This window comes from Onychostoma macrolepis, chromosome 06 (genome assembly GCF_012432095.1).
Source record: "Onychostoma macrolepis isolate SWU-2019 chromosome 06, ASM1243209v1, whole genome shotgun sequence".
Lineage (NCBI taxonomy): Eukaryota > Metazoa > Chordata > Actinopteri > Cypriniformes > Cyprinidae > Onychostoma > Onychostoma macrolepis.
This window is the reverse complement of record NC_081160.1, coordinates 22,125,134-22,145,115: the sequence shown is the minus strand read 5'-3', so window position 1 is coordinate 22,145,115 and position 19,982 is coordinate 22,125,134. Positions and strand designations below refer to the sequence as shown.

At 36.6% G+C, this 19,982-nt stretch overlaps 2 protein-coding genes across 4 annotated transcripts in view; both read right to left on the bottom strand.

Annotated features, from left to right (window-relative positions):
• The window catches only part of cyfip1 (cytoplasmic FMR1 interacting protein 1), a 39,039-nt gene extending 31,875 nt beyond the window's left edge, over positions 1–7,164 (bottom strand). The window contains exons 1-3 of one of the 2 annotated variants that reach the window (XM_058778074.1): positions 6,871–7,164; positions 1,108–1,228; positions 927–1,016 (exon numbers count right to left, since the gene is read on the bottom strand). In XM_058778074.1, coding sequence (XP_058634057.1) covers positions 927–1,016; positions 1,108–1,224 — 207 coding nt within the window. In that variant the 5' untranslated portion in view covers positions 1,225–1,228; positions 6,871–7,164. The remainder of the gene's footprint in view (positions 1–926; positions 1,017–1,107; positions 1,229–6,870) is intronic. The other variant, XM_058778075.1, reaches the window with a different exon arrangement.
• A 661-nt stretch (positions 7,165–7,825) lies between these two features.
• Positions 7,826–19,762, bottom strand: tubgcp5 (tubulin gamma complex component 5). 2 transcript variants are annotated; one of them, XM_058777954.1, is made up of 24 exons: positions 19,342–19,762; positions 18,971–19,105; positions 18,729–18,782; positions 18,522–18,630; positions 18,344–18,440; positions 18,177–18,256; positions 17,281–17,416; positions 17,067–17,184; positions 16,820–16,909; positions 14,863–14,956; positions 14,339–14,597; positions 13,818–14,020; positions 13,562–13,677; positions 12,576–12,844; positions 11,076–11,274; positions 10,710–10,898; positions 10,445–10,627; positions 10,246–10,330; positions 10,005–10,125; positions 9,603–9,754; positions 9,380–9,505; positions 9,107–9,195; positions 8,864–8,964; positions 7,826–8,483 (listed from the first exon to the last, which is right to left on the bottom strand). In XM_058777954.1, the coding sequence occupies exons 2-24, from the start codon at positions 19,102–19,104 to the stop codon at positions 8,437–8,439; spliced, it is 3,051 nt and encodes a 1,016-aa protein (XP_058633937.1). In that variant the 5' UTR covers position 19,105; positions 19,342–19,762; the 3' UTR covers positions 7,826–8,436. The 2 variants fall into 2 exon arrangements, with proteins under 2 accessions (XP_058633937.1, XP_058633936.1); XM_058777953.1 differs by having other exon boundaries at positions 18,971–19,124; positions 19,342–19,761.
• Between the last annotated feature and the right edge of the window lie 220 nt (positions 19,763–19,982).

Here is a 19,982-nt window from a genome sequence, read left to right as displayed (position 1 = left end):
AAATAAATTATTATATCACTTGATTGATTGATTATATTTAAAAATGTTTTACATTTTTTCTCCAAACAGTTTTAGAATAACGAACAAAAACTAATTATGAAGTAAAATGCAGAAATATTTAGGATTTAATCTACACTATTTAATGTTAAAACTTTGTTAAACTATACTAAATAAGTGATAATTCATTTTAATACTGTCAATTTTTAAATTGTGATGCTAATCATTTATTTTATAATTCAACACTTTCTATTAAATAATAAGTACATAATAACTAAATAATAATTACAATAATGCAAAATAAATAGATAGTGACCTCAGAATTGTGAAGCCCAATTTATACATCAAATGCAGCTTCTACAATAAACCTTTATCTCATGATGAATGTAATGCCAAAGAACAGATTAACCCACTTAATCTTAAGATCTTAACAACTCTCTAAAGAAACTTTGGAGAAAATCTTCCCTAGAGTAACAAAAACGCTCTTTCATAGACACTTTGAGACTTTGTGTGTGTGTGTGTGTGTGTGTGTGTGTCTCCACACTACTTCCACACACACTCTTCAACTCCTCAATGATGCCAAACAGTCCCTGACAGCTATTACCTCTCACTAATAAAGCCCACAGCAGTTCACATTCAATACAAAAAACATTCAGAGCAGCCCACTCCGCTTGGCCAGGCTCCTCAAATGGGCATTGTGAACTCGGACAATGAGAGACTCTAATGGGCTCTCTTAAATCCATTCAAGCCCCAGACAGACTCCTTTAGCAGGGCTTGCAGAGGGCTGGCTTGATGGACTGGTTCGGACAGTCAAGGTCAGCTCAACGGAGCTGTGATGGAGTCGAGGTTTAGTGATTTAAAGAAGGTTAGCTAGTGAAGGTGGAGTTGAACAGCTGCCTGTTTGTGTGGAAATGCAGAGAAGATCTTACCATGCTGGAGTGGACAGTGGCCTGCTCGATGTAACGGGCAATGCCCGTCACAAAAGCATTGCGGTCCTCAAAGTTGGTGTTGAAGTTGGGCTAAGGGTGGTAAAACGAAAAGGCCTGGTTATGCACTGTCTTCAGGTATTTTGGGTTTATAAATACACTGAAGATCTAGGTCAGTTGTTACCTGGTAAATGAGCGAGGAGGGCAGAGGCTCGATACAGGGCTGCTGATCTGGAAGTGGCAGCTCCTCCAGCAAGTCCACATTGGACAGAGCATCTTCCAGAGTCACCGTAGATGCCATCACTCTAGAACAAAACACATACTTTCCATTTTAAAAGTGATGAATGAATCAGAACAGTACCATTCAGAAATGTTTCTTGGTGCAATACTGGATCATACTGTCAAAGATGTATAAATATTTGATATCACAGATGGCAAACATCAACATAAAGTAAATGTTTGGAAACTATAGCAACAGAGCAAAGGCAAGCAAGAGGTTTATAGCTGACAGGAAAAAAATAAAACCTCAAAACCACCAAAAAACCCTCGCTTATCATTGCAACCGGGCAACTTTTTCACACCTCACAGCATCAACTGTAAGAATGAAAGTGCTCTCCTACTTCCTCTCTTCCCCTTATGGGGCAAAACCTCATTCTGTGTGCTAATCTGGCATGATGCAAAAAAAAAAAAAACACATCTTCCCTGTATAGAAGTGTTCATGCTGTGACAGTGATTAAAGTCCTAGAAATTCCCAATTAATATTACATTGAAAATGAATCACTGTGATACAATGATTTAGATTATCGTTTTTCTCTCACGGGTCCAGAATCTGTAAATTAAACAAACATCGGCTTGGCTATGATTGTGGGTCATATTTTGCAGCAGTTTCACATTTAGCATGGAAAGATAAAATTGCTTGTTGCTGAAACTAATACTGGCCACAAGCATACAGAAGTGGTTGACAGACAATTAAAGGACATCAAAAGTGGAAACGCGATGCAAGCCAGAGGAAATGGAGATGGGCTGCTGTGGTCTTGTAGAGATTCCTACAGATAAACACTGCAGATATCCTTAGTGAGCTGTGGCTATTACTGACACACATCAAGACATATTTAGAAAGGAAAAGTGTACCTGATCATGGTGGTGCACTTCTAGAGTTAAAAGAGAACTTAACAGAGAAAAAAGCAGAAGGAGATACATTATCAGGAAGCAAGCGAATAGAAGAGAGTAGGGCCTGCTGCAGTCTATCATGAAGAACAGAGAGTCTCTAGAGAGACACAGTGATGTTATCAGCCACACACTGCTGTGGTTGACACTGACAGCTGCTTTTGACTGAGCAGCTGTACTTTAAAATGCAAATCGTACACACTCAATTGAAGCTGAAGAGCATTCTCTGTGCAATATGCAGAGAAAACTAGAAGTATAAGCCACCTGTAGACTGACTTCCTGAAGAATGTAAACAGTGAGGGACTACTTGTTTGGCAGACGGGGGTGGGGCAGAAGGGATAGCATTCTGGAAACCTGTTCGGATAATATTAGTTTTGCTATTCAGTGTTTAAATCACTAGTGGTGAAATTTGAGATTGAACACTACTTTTGAGTATTGAGATTAAACTGAATTAATGTCTATTACGAAAAAAATAAACACATACATACTCAGTACATAGTTATCACCACATTGTTTACTATATTTATTTGTTTGGTCAGTGTTGTTGTGGGTTTAGGTTCTTTAGCTGGAAAAAAAAAACTGAAATCATTTAGCGAAGCGATCTGGACATGTAATGCGATCAAGACCTGCCTGGAACTACTTTTGCCATGCATTTGCCTGAAAATAACTGCACACATTAGAACATTCCGCAACCAATCAGATTCAAGCATTCAGCAGCCCCGTATAACAGCTGATATACGATATATCTCCCACGCATCTCCTAATCTAAATTTAACCTTCAAAAATAAAAAAAGGTAAAAACATTGCAGTTACAGGGGTAAAAAAATGTCCCAGTGCCCTGCACCAGTGAGAGCTTTTGTACCTTTTTAAAATCAATAATTATAACTTGTCGTAACGCAGTTCTAACAGAGCCTATCAAACCCAAACAGAAATGCATCTCAACAATCCGATCTTTGACAATGAACTGAGATCTACACAAATAAAAGTGATGTAACTCAGAACTGACATCACACGATTACTACGCGCTTACTGTGTAGGAATGTACAGTGATAGCTGGTGCTGTAACAGCAGCTGGTATTATTTCCTAAGGCATGTTACACCCACTTCTGGTGGCTCCATTATTAAACACATATTATGAATATTCATAAACGAGCAGCTAATCCATGCAGGACGCCAACTACTGTGCCTTAAATTTACAAAAAAAAGCCTTTTTTTGGTTAGTTTTTTTGGTAAGCTTAACGGCATTAAACCGAGAAGGTCAGTATCTTTCATCAAAAAGGAAGTGGGTAAGAGGTTGTGGACAACAAAACATGTCAGTTCAATATTGTGGTTTATCTGTGAAAATTTAACAAACACTGTAGGCTAGCTGATTAAACAGTCTAACACATTTCACTCTAGGTTCACTTGCTTCAAATATAATGCGGATCTAAATGATCACAATCCATAAATCCAATTTTTGGGATTAAACAACCTTTCTTAATCGCTGTGAGGCAAAAAGGAAGTTGATTTAAGTAAGCTGAACATCGTTCCTCTTTAACACTGCAGTAGTTCCCTGATCTCATTTTTCAGATGACTCATTCTCCGAAAAAAATGCTGACATGCAATCTGAAATCTTGTCTTTTGTTATTACTCAACGGCTGTAAACCAGATCATTAGGCCTAATGGTCCGGTCCTTGGGAATGACATGTTTAGCTCCATCAGACCACTGCAGATAAAGCAGTGAAATGATGTTTAGAGACCACAATCATTCCACAGGCTTTTCAAGCCTCATCATGTCGCTGAAGTTCTACACACCTGAACATTTCTCAATGGATCAGGTAACGATCAAGCACAGTCAAACAAATAGGGACAGTATTGGAAAACTTGCTAAAACATTTGATCTGTAATTCTCTGTTCTTTTGGATGACCAGATTTAGGGTGGAAATACAAAAATGCAGAAGTTCAACCTGTAGTTTTAGCAAAAGCCTTGGAGCTGTTAAAAGACGATGAAAAATTATGCATTTTGAGTCGGAATACACAGTTTGTGCTGCATATTTTTGATTCACTTTAAACTACCAGCTCCTAAGAGTTGTTTGTTCATGAATCAAACTAAACTGGATGCGTTGTATGCTTTTGATTTCATTATAATAATCCTTTATTCATAAATCACACTAAACTGGTTGAATGTTTGTATTTGCATGCAGCCCACTAATATTTTGAAGTACACTGTCTTTGTTTTATCACAATTTAGAAAGACATTCACAACTTTGGTAAAATATGATTTCTTTTGCTAAATATGGTGGAGTGGTTTATCAGATGATTTCTTACTGTCTAACTCAGAGCTTCTAGGTCAGAATGAGCTATAAAGTGAACCAGACTTGATGCTGATTGTGACTACACAAAATACTTGGGAGACTGCTAAACCAATTCAACGACAACAACATTCGACGTTGAACTTGGATGTCACTTGTCACTGGACTGGTCTCTAGTTTGACAGGCAGGGTGGAGATAAGACACTGATTCTGAACATGTACATGATTCACAAACTGAAATGCAAGAAAAACACTTAAAGGTATACTTCTTCTAAAAATGGAGATTTTGTTATCTTTTACTCACTATCAAGTTATTCCAAACCTTCTCTCTTCTGTTGAACATACTGACTTCCATATTAAGAGAAAAAATACTATGGAAGTCAATGGGATTACCCACATTATTTAAAATATCTTCTTTTGTGTTTAGCAGAAGAAAGAAACACACAGATTTGGAACAACTCGAAGGGGAGTAAATCATAGAATTTTCAATTTCAGGTGAACTGTCTCTTCTGAAGTCACAAAGTCCTATGAAAATCGAAAAATATCAAAACCATCATAAAACATCCAGGCTAAACATTCCCTGAGACTTATTCTGCCATGTTCAGTTGACACCCCATATGCCCTGGTCTGGCAGTCTGCCCTGAGCTCTTTTACTCTGACGTCTTCTAACTCAGTATTAAAGAACAGCGACTCTCTTACACACTAATGATGATTTCCACCTGTGTTGAGAGATAACATCTGACCATGCCAAAAAAAAGCCTTTTTGCACCACATTTTCTGCAGATTTAACACCTGCTGCACAGTGTCTTCCTCCTTGAAATGTTTGCGTCTTCACACTCACATTTTCCTCTTGTGGCAGCAGAGGTGGCACGTGTACAAAAAAACTTCACAACTTGCAGCACACCCTGGTGTGCTCTCTTACTGAAAACACACAACTTTGACACTTGCCACTTCTCAATATGCACAACACACAAAAAAAAAAAAAAAACACAAAAGTATAAGGCTATATGCATGTACACTTTTAAAAAATGGTAAAAAAATAAAATAAAAAATAAGGGTCCACATGTTTTAACAAAAATTTTGCATACGCATATGGTCAGAAGAACACCCTGCAGATTTCACTAGCAGAAATGAATGACTTATGGTCTTTGTTTGTTGATGGCTCGGTCTAAATGATTTGCTCTATATGATCTGCTGAATCATAAAACCCACTCAGGCTGCCACAGAGGAACAAATGACTTCCTAAAGCATCATTATCAGAATCTCAAAAGGGTGTGGGCTGATGAACAGCCTGCCTGAACTTCCAACAATCCCACTGACCTCCAGCCAATGAAGACATTTCCCTTTCTTTTCTGTCTGTAAGCCATTTTCAGGCCAAAAAAGAAGTGGATTAAAAACAGACACAATAGAATCGGTTTACAGACGTAGACTAAGCCTAGTTCTAGACTAAAGGGATTTCCGATGGAAACAATCCCTGACAGAGCAGTTTAATCCATGTTTAGTCTTAATCTGCATTGAAGAAACAAACTGACAGGGTTTTAAAAGACAATCTGAAAGTTTACAGTGCTCTGATTAACTAAAGTTGATTGCTCTGACTAGAAGGTTACTCAAACAGGATTGTTTCTGTAAACCTTAATCTTATAATGTAATGTAAAAAAGCACAATTAAACATATGTAAGGAACATTATATATGTTAACCATTCTAGGATGTAAATTTATTGCATTTTTTTATTTTATTTTATTACTAAAGGGCAATATTTGCATATACTTTAACTCATTGTCAGGGACATTTTTCTTTAAACCATACTTTTCAACCAACTACTTTTTATTATTTTCACATTCAGCAACAGTTGACAAAAGAAAAACAAAGACAACAACTACAGATATCTACAGATAGAGGTGTCAAACCGACATTTTCAGCCCTATATTTTACATATCTGGGTCATTTTGCCCCAAAAGGATGTGCAGATTTATTAGACAGACATACAGGGGGGGAAATGCTCTTATGGGTGAGTGCATCTAATATCTAAAAGGTTAGGACACAAAATAGCATCAAGATTTCAAAATAACTGCTTTACTTACTGTTCGATAACATACAGAAACACAACAACTCAGTAAATCTATACATATTTCACCCCAACTACGCGACATAACTCACATTACAAGCTCCGAAGCGTTCTCTCGCGTTTGTAGTTCAGACAACCTCGTTTATTTTAATGGGAGCGTTCTAATTTGTCGCGTCGCGTCTTCATACGCGCAGTCGCGTGCAGGCCCACCTAACCCACGACGTAAAACTTCAAACAACTCAAAGGAATTCAACCTAACAATACCTTTCCATTCGGTCTTGCACATACTAAAAGACAAAAACATATTTTAGAGCAAAACTACGCGAACGGCGACTGTTCGACTGACTAACTAACTACAGAGACAGCGGCTGAAAAAAAGACAACACCCAGAATGAAAGTAAGTCTAAACTGCGCTCTACCCACCCTTACTTGAGTTTTCCAGGACAAACAATCCGCTTCAACTATTCATTCATGCATTTTCCGTTGTGGTGTCCAGTTCTGATGTGGCTGAGAGGATGAAGGTAACTCGTAAAGCCGTTTTCGGAGGTTAATCTGCGGCGGTTTGGAGTAGTTGAGGGAGTTTGCGGAGGAATCCTGCTCGCGGTGAGTGCTGTCGCAAGCGCAGCTCGGGCTGGAAGTTCCTGTTGCGCTCTACAGGGAAATTCAACAGGAAACTCCAGCGCCGCAGTACAGCGCACTTCCGGCAGGGGGCGTTCAGGATCACAGCCCTTCAGGAATAATCCGCACTAAACATCCGTGCAGAACCAGGATTTAGAAATGTGTAATTATAGTTTTCATCGTGTGAAATGTAAATATTTAAATTGTAGATATGCTACATCACCTCTATTCTATTTTTTTTCTCTTACATTTTCCTATTTTCGTCCATTTCATTTATTTCTTTACCTCATCTTATTTTCCAGCTTTGTGTATTTCAGTGCAATATTTCATGTTAGAATATTGCAACATGCCATTGTAACATTTTGCTGCAGTCTCTTACACTCACCAAGGCTACATTTATTTGATCAAAAATACAGTTAAAATACTAATTTTGTGAAATACTGCAACGATTAAAAGTATTTATTCTTGTGAAGGCAAAACTGAATTCTCAGCAGCCATTACTTCAGTGTCGCTTTAGAAATAATTTATAATCTATATTATTTTTGTGGAAATCATTATATATTTTTTCAGCATTTTTTGATGAATAGAAAGTTCAAAAGAACAGTATTTATTTGAAATATAATTTATTTGAAACAATGTAAAAGGTTTTTCAATTTAATGCATCCTCACTAAATAAAAGTATTAATTAATTTTTTTTTAAACTACTGAATTCAAACTTTTGAACAGTCGCGTATTAGAAAAAAACAATTATGAGGCAGCATTGTATCTCAAAGTAATGGCAATTTAATTTAAAATATGCAATCCGTTCAGCACAATGAAAAAGGCCTTAAGCAACCACAACACATACAAATATAGGCTTGAACTGCATACAAATGGTAGCGTACAATTTTCAGTTAGTTTATATTATGTACAGTATTTAAACTTGAGTTTTAAGGTTTTCTTTTCACTGTTGCATGTAATATACATAATTAGATCACCTGCAAAAGAAATTGCTTTTGTCATGTGCGCTTCACATATCCACTGCATGTAGAGGACACTCACGTTTACATCTGACATATTGAGCCCTAACACAGGCCAACAACGCTGAAATACAAACAGTCAGATTGTCCACAAAACATTACGTTAAGTATCTTGATGCAGCAAATGTGCTGTAGACAGAGTAGACAATTTAACACAAGTTTCACTGTTTACAGACACAAAGTGCTACTTTTGTACCAATGTAGTGCTATTGTGATTTTGTCTGTCTCATGTGCTATGACGTCAGATATCCTGATAGAGACAAACAAGAACAGTACAGTAGCCATCATGCAGTAGTACAATAAATAATATGTCTTGTGTTCAGTGCTCTGGATTGAATCCATGTTCAACCTGTTAACACTGTTCAAATCCAGCCATTAGCGACAATGCCAGGGACTCCACTGTAAAAGAAAACATATAGTGAGTAAAACAAAATATTTCTGGCTTCACTCATTAATCACGGAAAAAAAGAAATCATTTTAAAGATGTTATAATGTAATTTGTTTTTGCATTGGGACATTTGTTTTTTATTCTCGATGACTCTTACTGTATTTTTATAACTGTGATAGTTAACTGTAAATATTCTGCAATGTTTAGTAAATCTGTGATAATCATTCAATTAAATACAACACATAGCACACATACTTTAGAGTATTTCCATAATGTACTGCTCTTGTTTGCATTACAATATATTATCGTTTGGAGTTAAATACAGATGACATCTGAAGAGGGTTAGTGAGATCCACAGTTATTTTAAAATGCACAGCACTGTATGACTTACAATGAGGAAATGAGCCTCTGCACACGGCCTTGTTTAAAATAGTCACCAGAAACATGTGACAGTTTTTAAAGTCCGACTCCATTTTGTCAATCGACTCGATTCTGAGGAAAAAAAGGAACATTTTTAATGAATGGTAAAATCCTCATCCTCATCATAATGAAGAGAAAGCTGCAAGATGAGGACAAGTAGCTAGACTGAAACATCTAAAGAGATTCCATACATGATGTAAGAGTTTTAACTTACTTCCAGGCTCCAAAACCAGCCTGCCATCTGTCTGAGAAGATGAGAACTAAATTCAGCACTTTCATGATGGCCTCCTTGACAAAACTGACCTGCAAAGACACAGTAACCTGAATTGATGGATCGTAAATAACACAGACGTCTATAGCGGTTTAAAAGTAAAAACTAGGCCAACCATCATGGGGAAGACAGCTTACTAAATTAATAAGAAAAAAGATTTCTCTTTTTTTTTTTTTTTTTGACACACATTTTTTGCCTTGTATATGTCCCGCTTACTTTCTCTCTGAGCAGACATCTGTCATGAATGGTGGACAAGTATCGGTAGTGGATTTTGATGAGCTGGTCCAGATCCTTCGCCTCCTGTACTTGGTGTTGAAATTCTAAACCTGTACTATGCAGGATCTGCGAATGAAATGTAGCAAGGTTTATGTCTACGAGGTAAGAAAGTCTGAACTCTGCTGCAAATAAATTAAATCTATTTTATGTATCTCAGACCTACCCTTGTCATAATGTAGTTATGCAGGCTGTTGACAAAGTGCATGAGTTTGACCCTCAGGAGAAACATCCTGTGAATCTGCTGGTTAATGGGCTCTTTGGCTGTGCTTTCCTCGGACTGGCCTCCTTCTTGCCTCTTAGCAGCTACTGTCAAATCTGTGGGAAGACTTTGTGTTAAGATCTCATAATGAACTAGTGAATTGAAACCATGCTGATTTGAAAGTACTGTGATCGCTGAACTAAAATGAGATACAATGGAACTATGAAGTTACATAAATATGAAGTACATCAATATCTTACTGCCATTTAATAGCATATCCTTTTTTGTAATAATATCCACTAGCTTTACTTCTCTCCTTTAATGACAAATAAACAGAAATAATGAAAACTTCAGAAGAGAAATCACCACTGAATCGTAATGTGTCCAGGCTATATTTGGCCCATTTGATCTGAAGCAGTAGTAGGAAGACCTGATTGTAGATTTTCTGACACTCTGAACTGATAACAATATCAACAGGCCATGGAACCTTGTGAGAGAATATAAAAAGGCATTCACATAAATTGCATAATTTATACAAAAAACTATGATAAAAATATTGTGTTATTACACTCTTCAAGCCATAAAAAGCAAAAAAACGTTATGTAACCTTATAACTCAGCGTAAGACCATCAAGGTTATTCACTGGCTGTTTTTTTCTTGCAGGGTCAATAGTTTCAAGAAATATAGACAACCTGGAATCATGAGAAGAATGTGAGTCAGAAAAATAAATAACCACAGGATAGACAGTGGTATCAGGCAGGGTTGATTGGTAAACCACAGGATCTCTAGAGATTTGTGTGCAGTACCGGCTGCTGTCCTCTGGGTGGCGCTGTCCAACAGCCTCTTGAAGCTGCACATTAAGAAATGCTAGCTGCTGCCAGCTCTCCTTCTCCAGAACTTTGTCAAAGATGGCTGTGTAGAAATCATACATAGTATCCCCAGCCTCCAACAGGAAGTATTTTCTCATGGCCTGCAAGTACCCAAGAAGCCTAAGATAGAAATGAGAGGGTTAAGGATAAATGCGCTACAAAGCAACATTGTAAAGTTCACGCACAAAGGATTCAATCTCACCTGTAGTCTTTTTTCAGGGTTCTCATGAGGTTCCCACAGCATTCGATGTATCTCCTCTCAATATGTGGATACAAACAGGAACGGAGAGTAAGCTCAAACGTCTGACATGTCACAGACTCAGAGGAGCGGTCCAAAATCACATTGCCGCCAGAGAATTTCTCATGGAAGTCATTCTGCTCTAAATAAAGCCTGCAAGAGATAACAAACATTACCTCAATGGAAAACAAGCTAATTAAATTGTGACTGACCAAACACAGTTTAGTGTCTTTATATAATTGAAATCTTTGAAAACACGAACCTAACCTATAGCCAACTATGTGTGATCTTCAGTGACGTCAAATCATTTATTCTGTATTCTGCTGTTACCTTGCAAAATTAATGGCCAGTAGGGGGTCATGGATGTCGTCCAGCTCCAGATGACGTGCTACAATGGACTGCATCTTGATCAGACTCTTCTTAGTGGCTTGTTGCTCGGTAACCGTATTGGTGGGTGAGTCTTCTCCATGCCGAAGTCGTGTCTGCACTGATTCCAAAAAGAGTGTGTACAGACTCTTTCTTTCGGCATCTGCAGAGAGACAGAATTCATTCACCATTATTCATTGTCAGAAATTTTAAGACATAGTAGGCTATAAGAAACATTATAAAAATGAAGTAAAACTGAAACACAAAAACAAAAGGTAATTATTAATGAAAATGTTACTAATATAAAAACGTAAGCATGCAACAAACAAACTCAAACAAGAAAACAACATGGATGAAGACATTATAGAATTACTGAGAAGTAACAAATTAAATTAGACTCTCATTTAACTTGATGGTTCTTAACTTTTTTGACTCCAAGGCCCCTTTTGTCTAAGGCAAAATTTAAAGAACCAGCATGTAGGGCTGGGCGATATAGCTACAAAATGACCATATGATGTTTCATATCGTTCGGTATCGATAATTACTGACATTTTTATAACCTTTTTTAGGTGTACCGTCAATGAATACCGATGTTGTTTTATCACCCAGGCACGTAAGCCATGACATTTCTTGTATCTGCTTCAATGACAGCTGCTTGTTTTCTTTTTTTTTTTAATTTAAAGAAATTAGGAGTATAAATATAAAATAACTAAATTAAAATTAAAATAGTTACATTACGTAATTTCAGTAGATTCAAGAACTGAATGTTCTTCAGGATTCAATCATGAATTTATTTGACTTTTCCCTTTGATCATGGGAATATATCACAAAAACATTGAATGTTTTTAAATTATTTTAAACGGGCCATTTCTCAGCAATTTCTACTCGTACATTTTTAATATCAAGCTCTGAAATATTTTATTCATTATAGAAATGCACATGACTTTTTTATATTGTATTAATTTCCTTGACTTCTACAATTCTAGAAATATGACGTTTAAAAGTTCAGTTTTTTCCCAAGACCTTGGGAACTCTGGTTCTTAAATAAAAATGACAGGGAACAAGAGAGAACAACATAAAAAAAATATATACTGTCAGATTTAATCTACAAAGGCCTTGATTATATTTCTAAATCTGTGCCATGAACACAGACTGGTGACTGGTTGTTCTCTGACGCAACCTCCGGCTGACGCTAGATCTACGTAGATGCAGTTCATGATGCTGAATCATACATGTCCATGGATGCCAAGTTACTGCTAAATGTAGCAGCACTGGAACATTTATAGCACATGTCATTGTCAGTAAATGCTACAGCGCTGTGTCATCATAGGCAGAGGGAACTAATTTCTTGTTATACAGGACAAGCACTGAAACTAATACTGGAAAAAAAAATACTGTACTAAAATAAAAATTAAATACTACTAAAAATGAACTTAATTGAAACTTTTCCTCTCTGACACTGACCTCTGGAGGAGCCATCCGGCTGCTCTGTCTCCTTGCTGTCCAGGTTCTTCAGCAGCTGCATGGATTTGCCAGCCATGATGATCTGCTTGAGCACAGGCTTGAGGAAGGACACCATGGTGTGCTGTCTGCTGCTGGATGCCTGCTCTCCACCAGAGCTTCCACTGGCAGCGTCGCTGAGCCTCTCCTCGCTCTCCACCGTCTCAGACACACTATACAGCGTGTAAGTGGCGTACCAGAAGTCCCTGTGGTTTACTGGTACATCTTTGTTCCTAGTAAACATGTCCATATATTTATTCATTTGATAAGCAGGTGTGTATTTAGCAGGATAAGGTGGATGCAGACAGTGGTTAGCGCAAATTAAACCCCAGAAGAGTGAAAAGCACCCTGACACGACACTGAGGGGTCTTGCATCACCCTAAAAAGTGGTTTATTTTGCGATAATGACCAGCTGACTGTACGTAATTCCTCACCGTTCAAAAGTTTGGAGTCAGTAAGATTTTTAAATGTTTTTAAAAGAATCATCTTATTCTTATCAAGGCTGCATTTATTTTATCAACACTACAGTAAAAATAGTAATACAAGTTAAATATTACTGCAATTCTTAATAACCGTTTTCTATTTTAATATATTTTAAAATGTAATTTATTCCTGTGATGGAAAAGCTGAATTTTCAGCAGCCATTACTCTAGTCTTCAGTGTCACATGATCCTTCAGAAATCATTCTAATATGCTATATAATATATACTTGGTGATCAAGAAACATTTCTTATTCTTATCAATGTTGAAAACAGTTCTTGTGGAAACCATTATTTATTTTATTTATTTTACAAATTTAGTTAACAAAACAGCATTCATCTTTGCTGGATAAATGTATTAGGTTTCGTTAAGAAAATGTTTATTTTTTTCAAAAAGTGACCCTAAACTTTTGAATGGTAAGTGTAGTAATAGTGTACATACACATTTAAGTTTTTTTTTTTTTTTGGTACCTTTGAATTATGAACTCTTTAGCAGGGTCAAATAAGTGACCGTGAACAATCCATTCATCTACAATCTCAAGGTATGGCCTGACCGTTTCTACCCAGAGAGAGAAAAGGAGTGCCACCTGATAGGAAGGAGAAAAAAACAGCATCATTTTGTGATCTTTTATATATAAAAAAAAAAAAAAAAAAAAAAAGAGCGGTACATTGATAAATGTACAAACTTATGCATCTAATGCTCAACATTGAAAACAGACACACTTACAGACTGCTCAGAGGCCTCACCCACGCTGTCATACTCTATTATGGCCTTGTAGAGCGTGTTGAGTAAGTGTGAGGCTCGTAATACATTGGGCGTTCCGGGCGGCACATCAGCCACTCCTGTGCAGAAAACCCTGTGCAGCATGGTGATCTGAGCCAGATGAGGACTGAGCCGTTCCAGCACAGATGACAGCGTCACTGTCTCATCTATGAAGAATCACCACAGAATCAATACTATAACATAACTGAGAATACATTTACACATTGAAAACAAATGGTGTAGGATTTATTTTAAAACAACCTTCACTCAGAAACCACTAGTAAATTTCACAAAATTACAAAGAAACACCAAGTAACACTGAATTAAACATGAATTTGTGAAGTCGAGAGACTGAAATAGTATTTTCTTGTAAAACATACTTTCATATACTTTCAGTTCATTTGAAACATACATACATACTTGTTTTATTTACAACTTTGAAATATATATATATTTTTAGAGTGCAGGAACAAAGAAAAACCGACCTTTGGCAATAATGTCTTTCTCGATATTATTGAGCTCTTCTTTAAAGCTGGTGAAGTATTTATACAGGGCCCACACAAACGCTTGGTAGGTCCTAAAGGGAGGATCAGAGCTCTTCTTGGAGGATGAGGAGGAGGAAGAGTTAAGACCTGGAGGACAGGGCTCTGCACTGTGGCCGGTCACTTCATCAATAAACTTTTGCAGTCGGGAAACGGCCTGCCCATAGGCTGCTATGTGCTCCAGTACAGAGTGAAGACAGTTCTGTACAAAAACACATACATTCATTAAAAAAAGAAAGAAAAAAAAAATCACTTTGAAACAATCATTTGGTTCTCTGTTGCACAATTTCATAAGTATTCATAATAAAATCTTTGAATAAAACTGATTTATTGTAAAGTTAAAAAAAAATTCTCTCACACACAATATTTGTCATTTGTTTTTTTTTGTATTGTAATATTTTTATTAATTAATGTTTGTGTTTGAGTTAATCCCTATAAATACAGACATAAAAAAAGTCTCCACTCACATTAGTTAGATGTGTGACCACCACATCATTCCTCACAGTCACCTTGCCATCATTGTGCTGGAAAATGAAAAGTTTCTTTACACCGGAGAAGAGCCTGAGGAGAGGCAGAAAAGAACACGTGATCTTTCCTACGGCAAAAACCTTGATATGAGCAGTCAAACATCTTTGTTATGCATTCTCTTCTGGGTAAGTAAACATACATGTGTTAGCAACCAGTGCAGCTGTAACCTTGAGAAAACAAAACCCATTCCAGAACTGCTCATTCCCTGCAGGTTTCAACTTGCATTATAATCTCTATCCACATATGTAATCTTCACAAACTTAGCAAGTGCACTTTCCTTTTGGTAAGAACATTTTTGTATGTATGTATGTGTGTGTTTATGTACAGTCATGGCCAAAAATATCAGCACCCTTGGTAAATATGATCAAAGAAGGCTGTGAAAATTAATCTGCATTGTTAATCCTTTTGATCTTTTATTTACAAAATTGACAAAAATCTAACCTTTCATTGGATAATAAGAATTTAAAATGGGGGGAAATATCATTATGAAATAAATGTTTTTCTCTAATACACATTGGCCACAATTAACGGCACCCTTTTATTCAATACTTTTTGAAACCTCCATTTGCCAGTTTAACAGCTCTAAATTTTCTCCTATAATGCCTGATGAGGTTAGAGAACACCTGACAAGAGATCAGAGACCATTCCTTCATCCAGAATCACTCCAGACCCTTTAGATTCCCAGCTCCATGTTGGTGCTTCTTCTCTTCAGTTCACCCCACTCATTTTCTATAGGGTTCAGGTCAGAGGACTGGATTGGCCATAGCAGAAGCTTGGTTTTGTGCTCAGTGACCCAAATTTTGTGTTGTTTTTGAGGTTTGTGTTTGGATTATTGTATGGTTGGAAGATCCAAACATGGCCCATTATAAGATGTCTAACAGAGTCAGTCACTTATTGATGTTTTATCTGTTGGTATTTCATAGAATCCATGATGCCATGTGTCTAAACAAGATGTCCAGGACCTCCAGCAGAAATATAGGCCCACAACATCAAAAATACAGCATTATATTTCATTGTACACATGGGGTACTTTTTATCCCTGTGTTCACCAAACCCATCTTGAGTGTTTGCTGCTAAAAAGCTCATTTTTTTAGTTTCATCTGACCAGAGAAGCCAGTCCCATTTGAAGTTCCAGTCGTGTCTGATAACTGAATATGCCGGAGTTTAATTTTGGATGAGCTCGGAGAATTTTTCTTGAAACCCTCCCAAACAACATGTGATGTAGGTGCTGTTTGACAATTTTTTTTTTAAGGTTTTCTGACCCAGAAATTCAACTACTTTCTGCAATTCTCCAGCTGTGGTCCTTGGAGAGTCTTTAGCCACTGAAATTCTCCTTCCCACCATGCATCAGGACAATATAGACACGTTCTCTTCCAGGCAGTTTCATAACATTATACGTTGATTGGAAATTCTTAATTATTGCCCTGATGGTGGAAATGGGCATTTTCACTGCTCTAGCTCTTTTCTTAAAGCCACTTCACTAATTTGTAAAGCTCAATTATCTTTTGCTGCACATCAGAAGTATATTCTTTGTTTTTTCTCATTGTGATGGATGGATTAAGGGAATTTGGGCTTTCCCTCCTATTTATATTTCTGTGAAACAGGAAGCCATGGCTGGATAATTTCATGTTCATAATCACCCTGGAGTGCTCAAAATTGTGAATATGAATGGGAATATACTTCAGAGATATTTTACTCATAAGAATTTCTAGGGGTGCCAGTAATTGTGTCCAATGTGTATTTGATAAAAATATTTATTTCATAATATTTCCCCCCCATTTTAAATTCTTTATATCTATATATATATATATATATATATATATATATATATATATATATGTGTGTGTGTGTGTGTGTGTGTGTGTGTGTGTTTATGTATATGTATATGTATCATACCAAAGAGTTTCACGAATCACTTGTGTCTCAGTAACAAAAGACTTCTCCTCAGGCAGGTAGAGAGGCCCAGTGTTATACAGGTGCTGATCCCTGGAGAGAAAAAGAGTGATATGCAAAATGACAACATCGAATCTCAAATGAACTCTCAATTAAACAGTATTTGCTTCTAAAATCATGGCAAAAAGTCCAAATTTATGGCCTTGTGATGAAGAAAGCGAACAAGACATTAGAGGCAAAAATGTCTTACCAGACATTGTAGAGATTGGAGTGCAGGTGGAGGCTGTGTGGAAAGCGGGGAGAGTTGGGAACCCAATACGAAGTGACAATATGCTGCTCCAACCAAGCCCTGGAGTCTGGCTCACCCACTACAAAAACAAGACTCAGTAAGAAGTAGGAGTCCTGAAAACAACCTTCATTAACTGAGGGCTACTATGAGAAAATGTGCTGATACTGTCCCATACCGGTCCAGGTGACTTGGACAGTCTTGTCATTCTGCTCGTGGTCCTCCTGTGGTGTTCTGTCCACCTGTATACCAGAATCCTCTCTGCTCAGGGGCTGCTGGCTATCTTCTTCTTCACTCTCATCCTCAGACCACTCCTGCCAAAAGATTAAATGACCTGTGGTACTCTGTTATGGATAATATGGCTAACTATAGTCAATATAGTATAGAATAACATTGATCAAGTCAGGCCTTTTAAATTTGTGTAAAAATATTTCATTAAACATGCAGGTGAATATTGTTGGTAATTACTATGTATTGTTGCATTGCTGCAAATAAATTAAAATTATTAAATATAATTCTTCGTTGTCAGAAGAATTTTCTAAGTTATTATAGTTAACTAAAAACATTGTTTTTAATTTGTTACGTTAAATAAAAAGAGTTGCCGAGGCAACATTTCTCATTTTTGTTTAGTTTAACTTTACATTTAACAACTAAAAATAAACTAAATCTAATAAACAGAAAATAATAAAAACTATAGACAGGTTTAAAATAAAATAAATCTCATTCAAAATGTTATCAAAAACTATAATAGTATATCAGTGATACTAAAATAACATTGCTTTATGTTTACTTAATGGCTTAGTTATTTTAAGCAGAATTTGACAGTATTTTACTTCAAATAAATATACAAAAATTTGTATGCTTTAAATATTTTAAATCTACTTCAAAAGGCAAAACCATGGCTCATCTGATTAAAAAAAAAAAAAATCAACCATTTAATTAAAGAGCCATTATAAATATTTAGATTAATAAGCTGAAAATGATTAACTAATCATTTATATGCCATATCGCCCAGCCTTTTAGTATATGATGCTAGACCAGATCTGTTCTAATAGTGTGATATCGGTCACTCACTGGAGTGTCTGGAAAGGGTCCAGTATCAATATCTTCTCCTTCCATAAGGTACTTGGCCCAATCAAACTTGTCTTCTTTCTCTGTAGAAATAAACATTAATTTGTAGATACATTAGTAGTAGTATTATCCAACAGTATGCTTGTGTTGACACTAAAGAAAAGCCAAACCCGTTTCTTTCAGTCTAGGTCTTTCGCAGTAGTTTGTGTTGGATGGGGAGTCAGACAGATGGAGCAATAAAGCCACCACACTATAGTGGACATCAGTCTGAAAACAGACAGAGTAATAGAGACATTCAGCACATGTAGGGTTCAAAGAATTGTCTGAATGATGTCAGTGTTATCCCACCTTGGTTCCCTCAGTATTAGGAAGAGGAGAACTGAGAAATTCTTCAGTTAGCCGTAACCAACTCTCTGCTTTACTTAAGTCAGAGTGGACCATAAGTTTCTCATGAATCCTGGGAGAAAGAGAAACCAGAATAATTTATAATAAAAATATTATAATAACTGCATATCACAAAAGAGTGCCCAGAATTGTTCAAAGCTTCAGACTAACCCATTAATGGAGCGCTGTACATTATGTCTGTTGGCATCAAGGAAACGATGAAACCTATCAAGAGGGGGGAAAATATGACAGCTTTCTTTTGTTTTTATGTGCAAAAAATGAAACATTAATTGCAAAAGGAAAAACGATGATAGGGCTCCAAACTCATTTAAATTTTTTATACACATTCCCCCACCATTAGCCATTAAAGTGATAAGTAAATGGATGAATAAATTCACTTGAAAAATACTTACTTGAAATTAGACCAGGCAAATTTCAGAGCCATTTGGAAGTTCTGATCTTCCTCATCCTGAATGGAAGTATAATGTGAGATGAGTCTCCTGGTCTCAAGCTCCAGCTCCTTCTCAAACCTGCTCCAGTGAGCCATTCTGATGATTCAAGGTTCAACTGAAACACAAGCAAACAATGACTGCCTTGGCTTTGTGTCACAGGTTAGACAGATAGTCAGATAGATAGTCAGATAGATAGATAGATAGATAGATAGATAGATAGATAGATAGATAGATAGATAGATAGATAGATAGATAGATAGATAGATAGATAGATAGATAGATAGATAGATAGATAGATAGATAGATAGATAGAGTTGTATATAAGCACAAACCTGCTTTTGTGATGCTGACAGAGGCGAGCCGTTTCAACAGCTGCGGCTAGCAAAACAAGAAACCCATGACTTGGGTGTTCGCTACATGTCAGAGATTAATCGAAAATATGCGTATATCTGTCGAATATAATCCGATGTCGAATTTAGGGCAATGTTTAAATGAGTTTATTTTATTATCATTAATTCATTTATTATCATTTCCTCTGTTGCCGCCTCCATCACTTCGGATGCTACTTTTGTGGTGTCGTGTGAACAATGATAACGCCGGAGGGAGCTTTACTGCCACCTATCGAACCTCTCCAAACATGACGAGACACAACAAAACAACAAAGCCAGACAAAACACTTGTGCTCATTTCAAATTTCCTACACATAAAAGTCCAGAAAAAACATTCAGTGAACAAAAAATATTTCATGCACTTTTTTTTTCTATCATAAAGTATTGCATTATTTTCTAAAAGTTCTGAAGAGACGCACTAATAGAACAGTCTAAACAAATAAAACATGTATATAATTGATGTGACAGGACAAAACTGTAACATTTTGCAACTGCAATGCAAAGATTATCAGATAGCATGCTCGCTTCATCTCAACTGTGCCTTTCGGTCTACTTTCGAACCTCACTGCAGAGTGATTTTATTG

What these genes read in the sequence shown, in the direction of transcription:
- tubgcp5 (XM_058777954.1), bottom strand. Translation starts at nt 19,104, where the DNA reads ATGGCTCACTGGAGCAGGTTTGAGAAGGAGCTGGAGCTTGAGACCAGG. An exon ending in TGTCCAAGTCACCTGGACCG is followed by an intron (nt 17,185 to 17,280) that starts GTATGGGACAGT and finishes TTGTTTTTGTAG; the next exon opens with TGGGTGAGCCAGACTCCAGG. An exon ending in GTCTTACGCTGAGTTATAAG is followed by an intron (nt 10,126 to 10,245) that starts GTTACATAACGT and finishes TTCTCTCACAAG; the next exon opens with GTTCCATGGCCTGTTGATAT.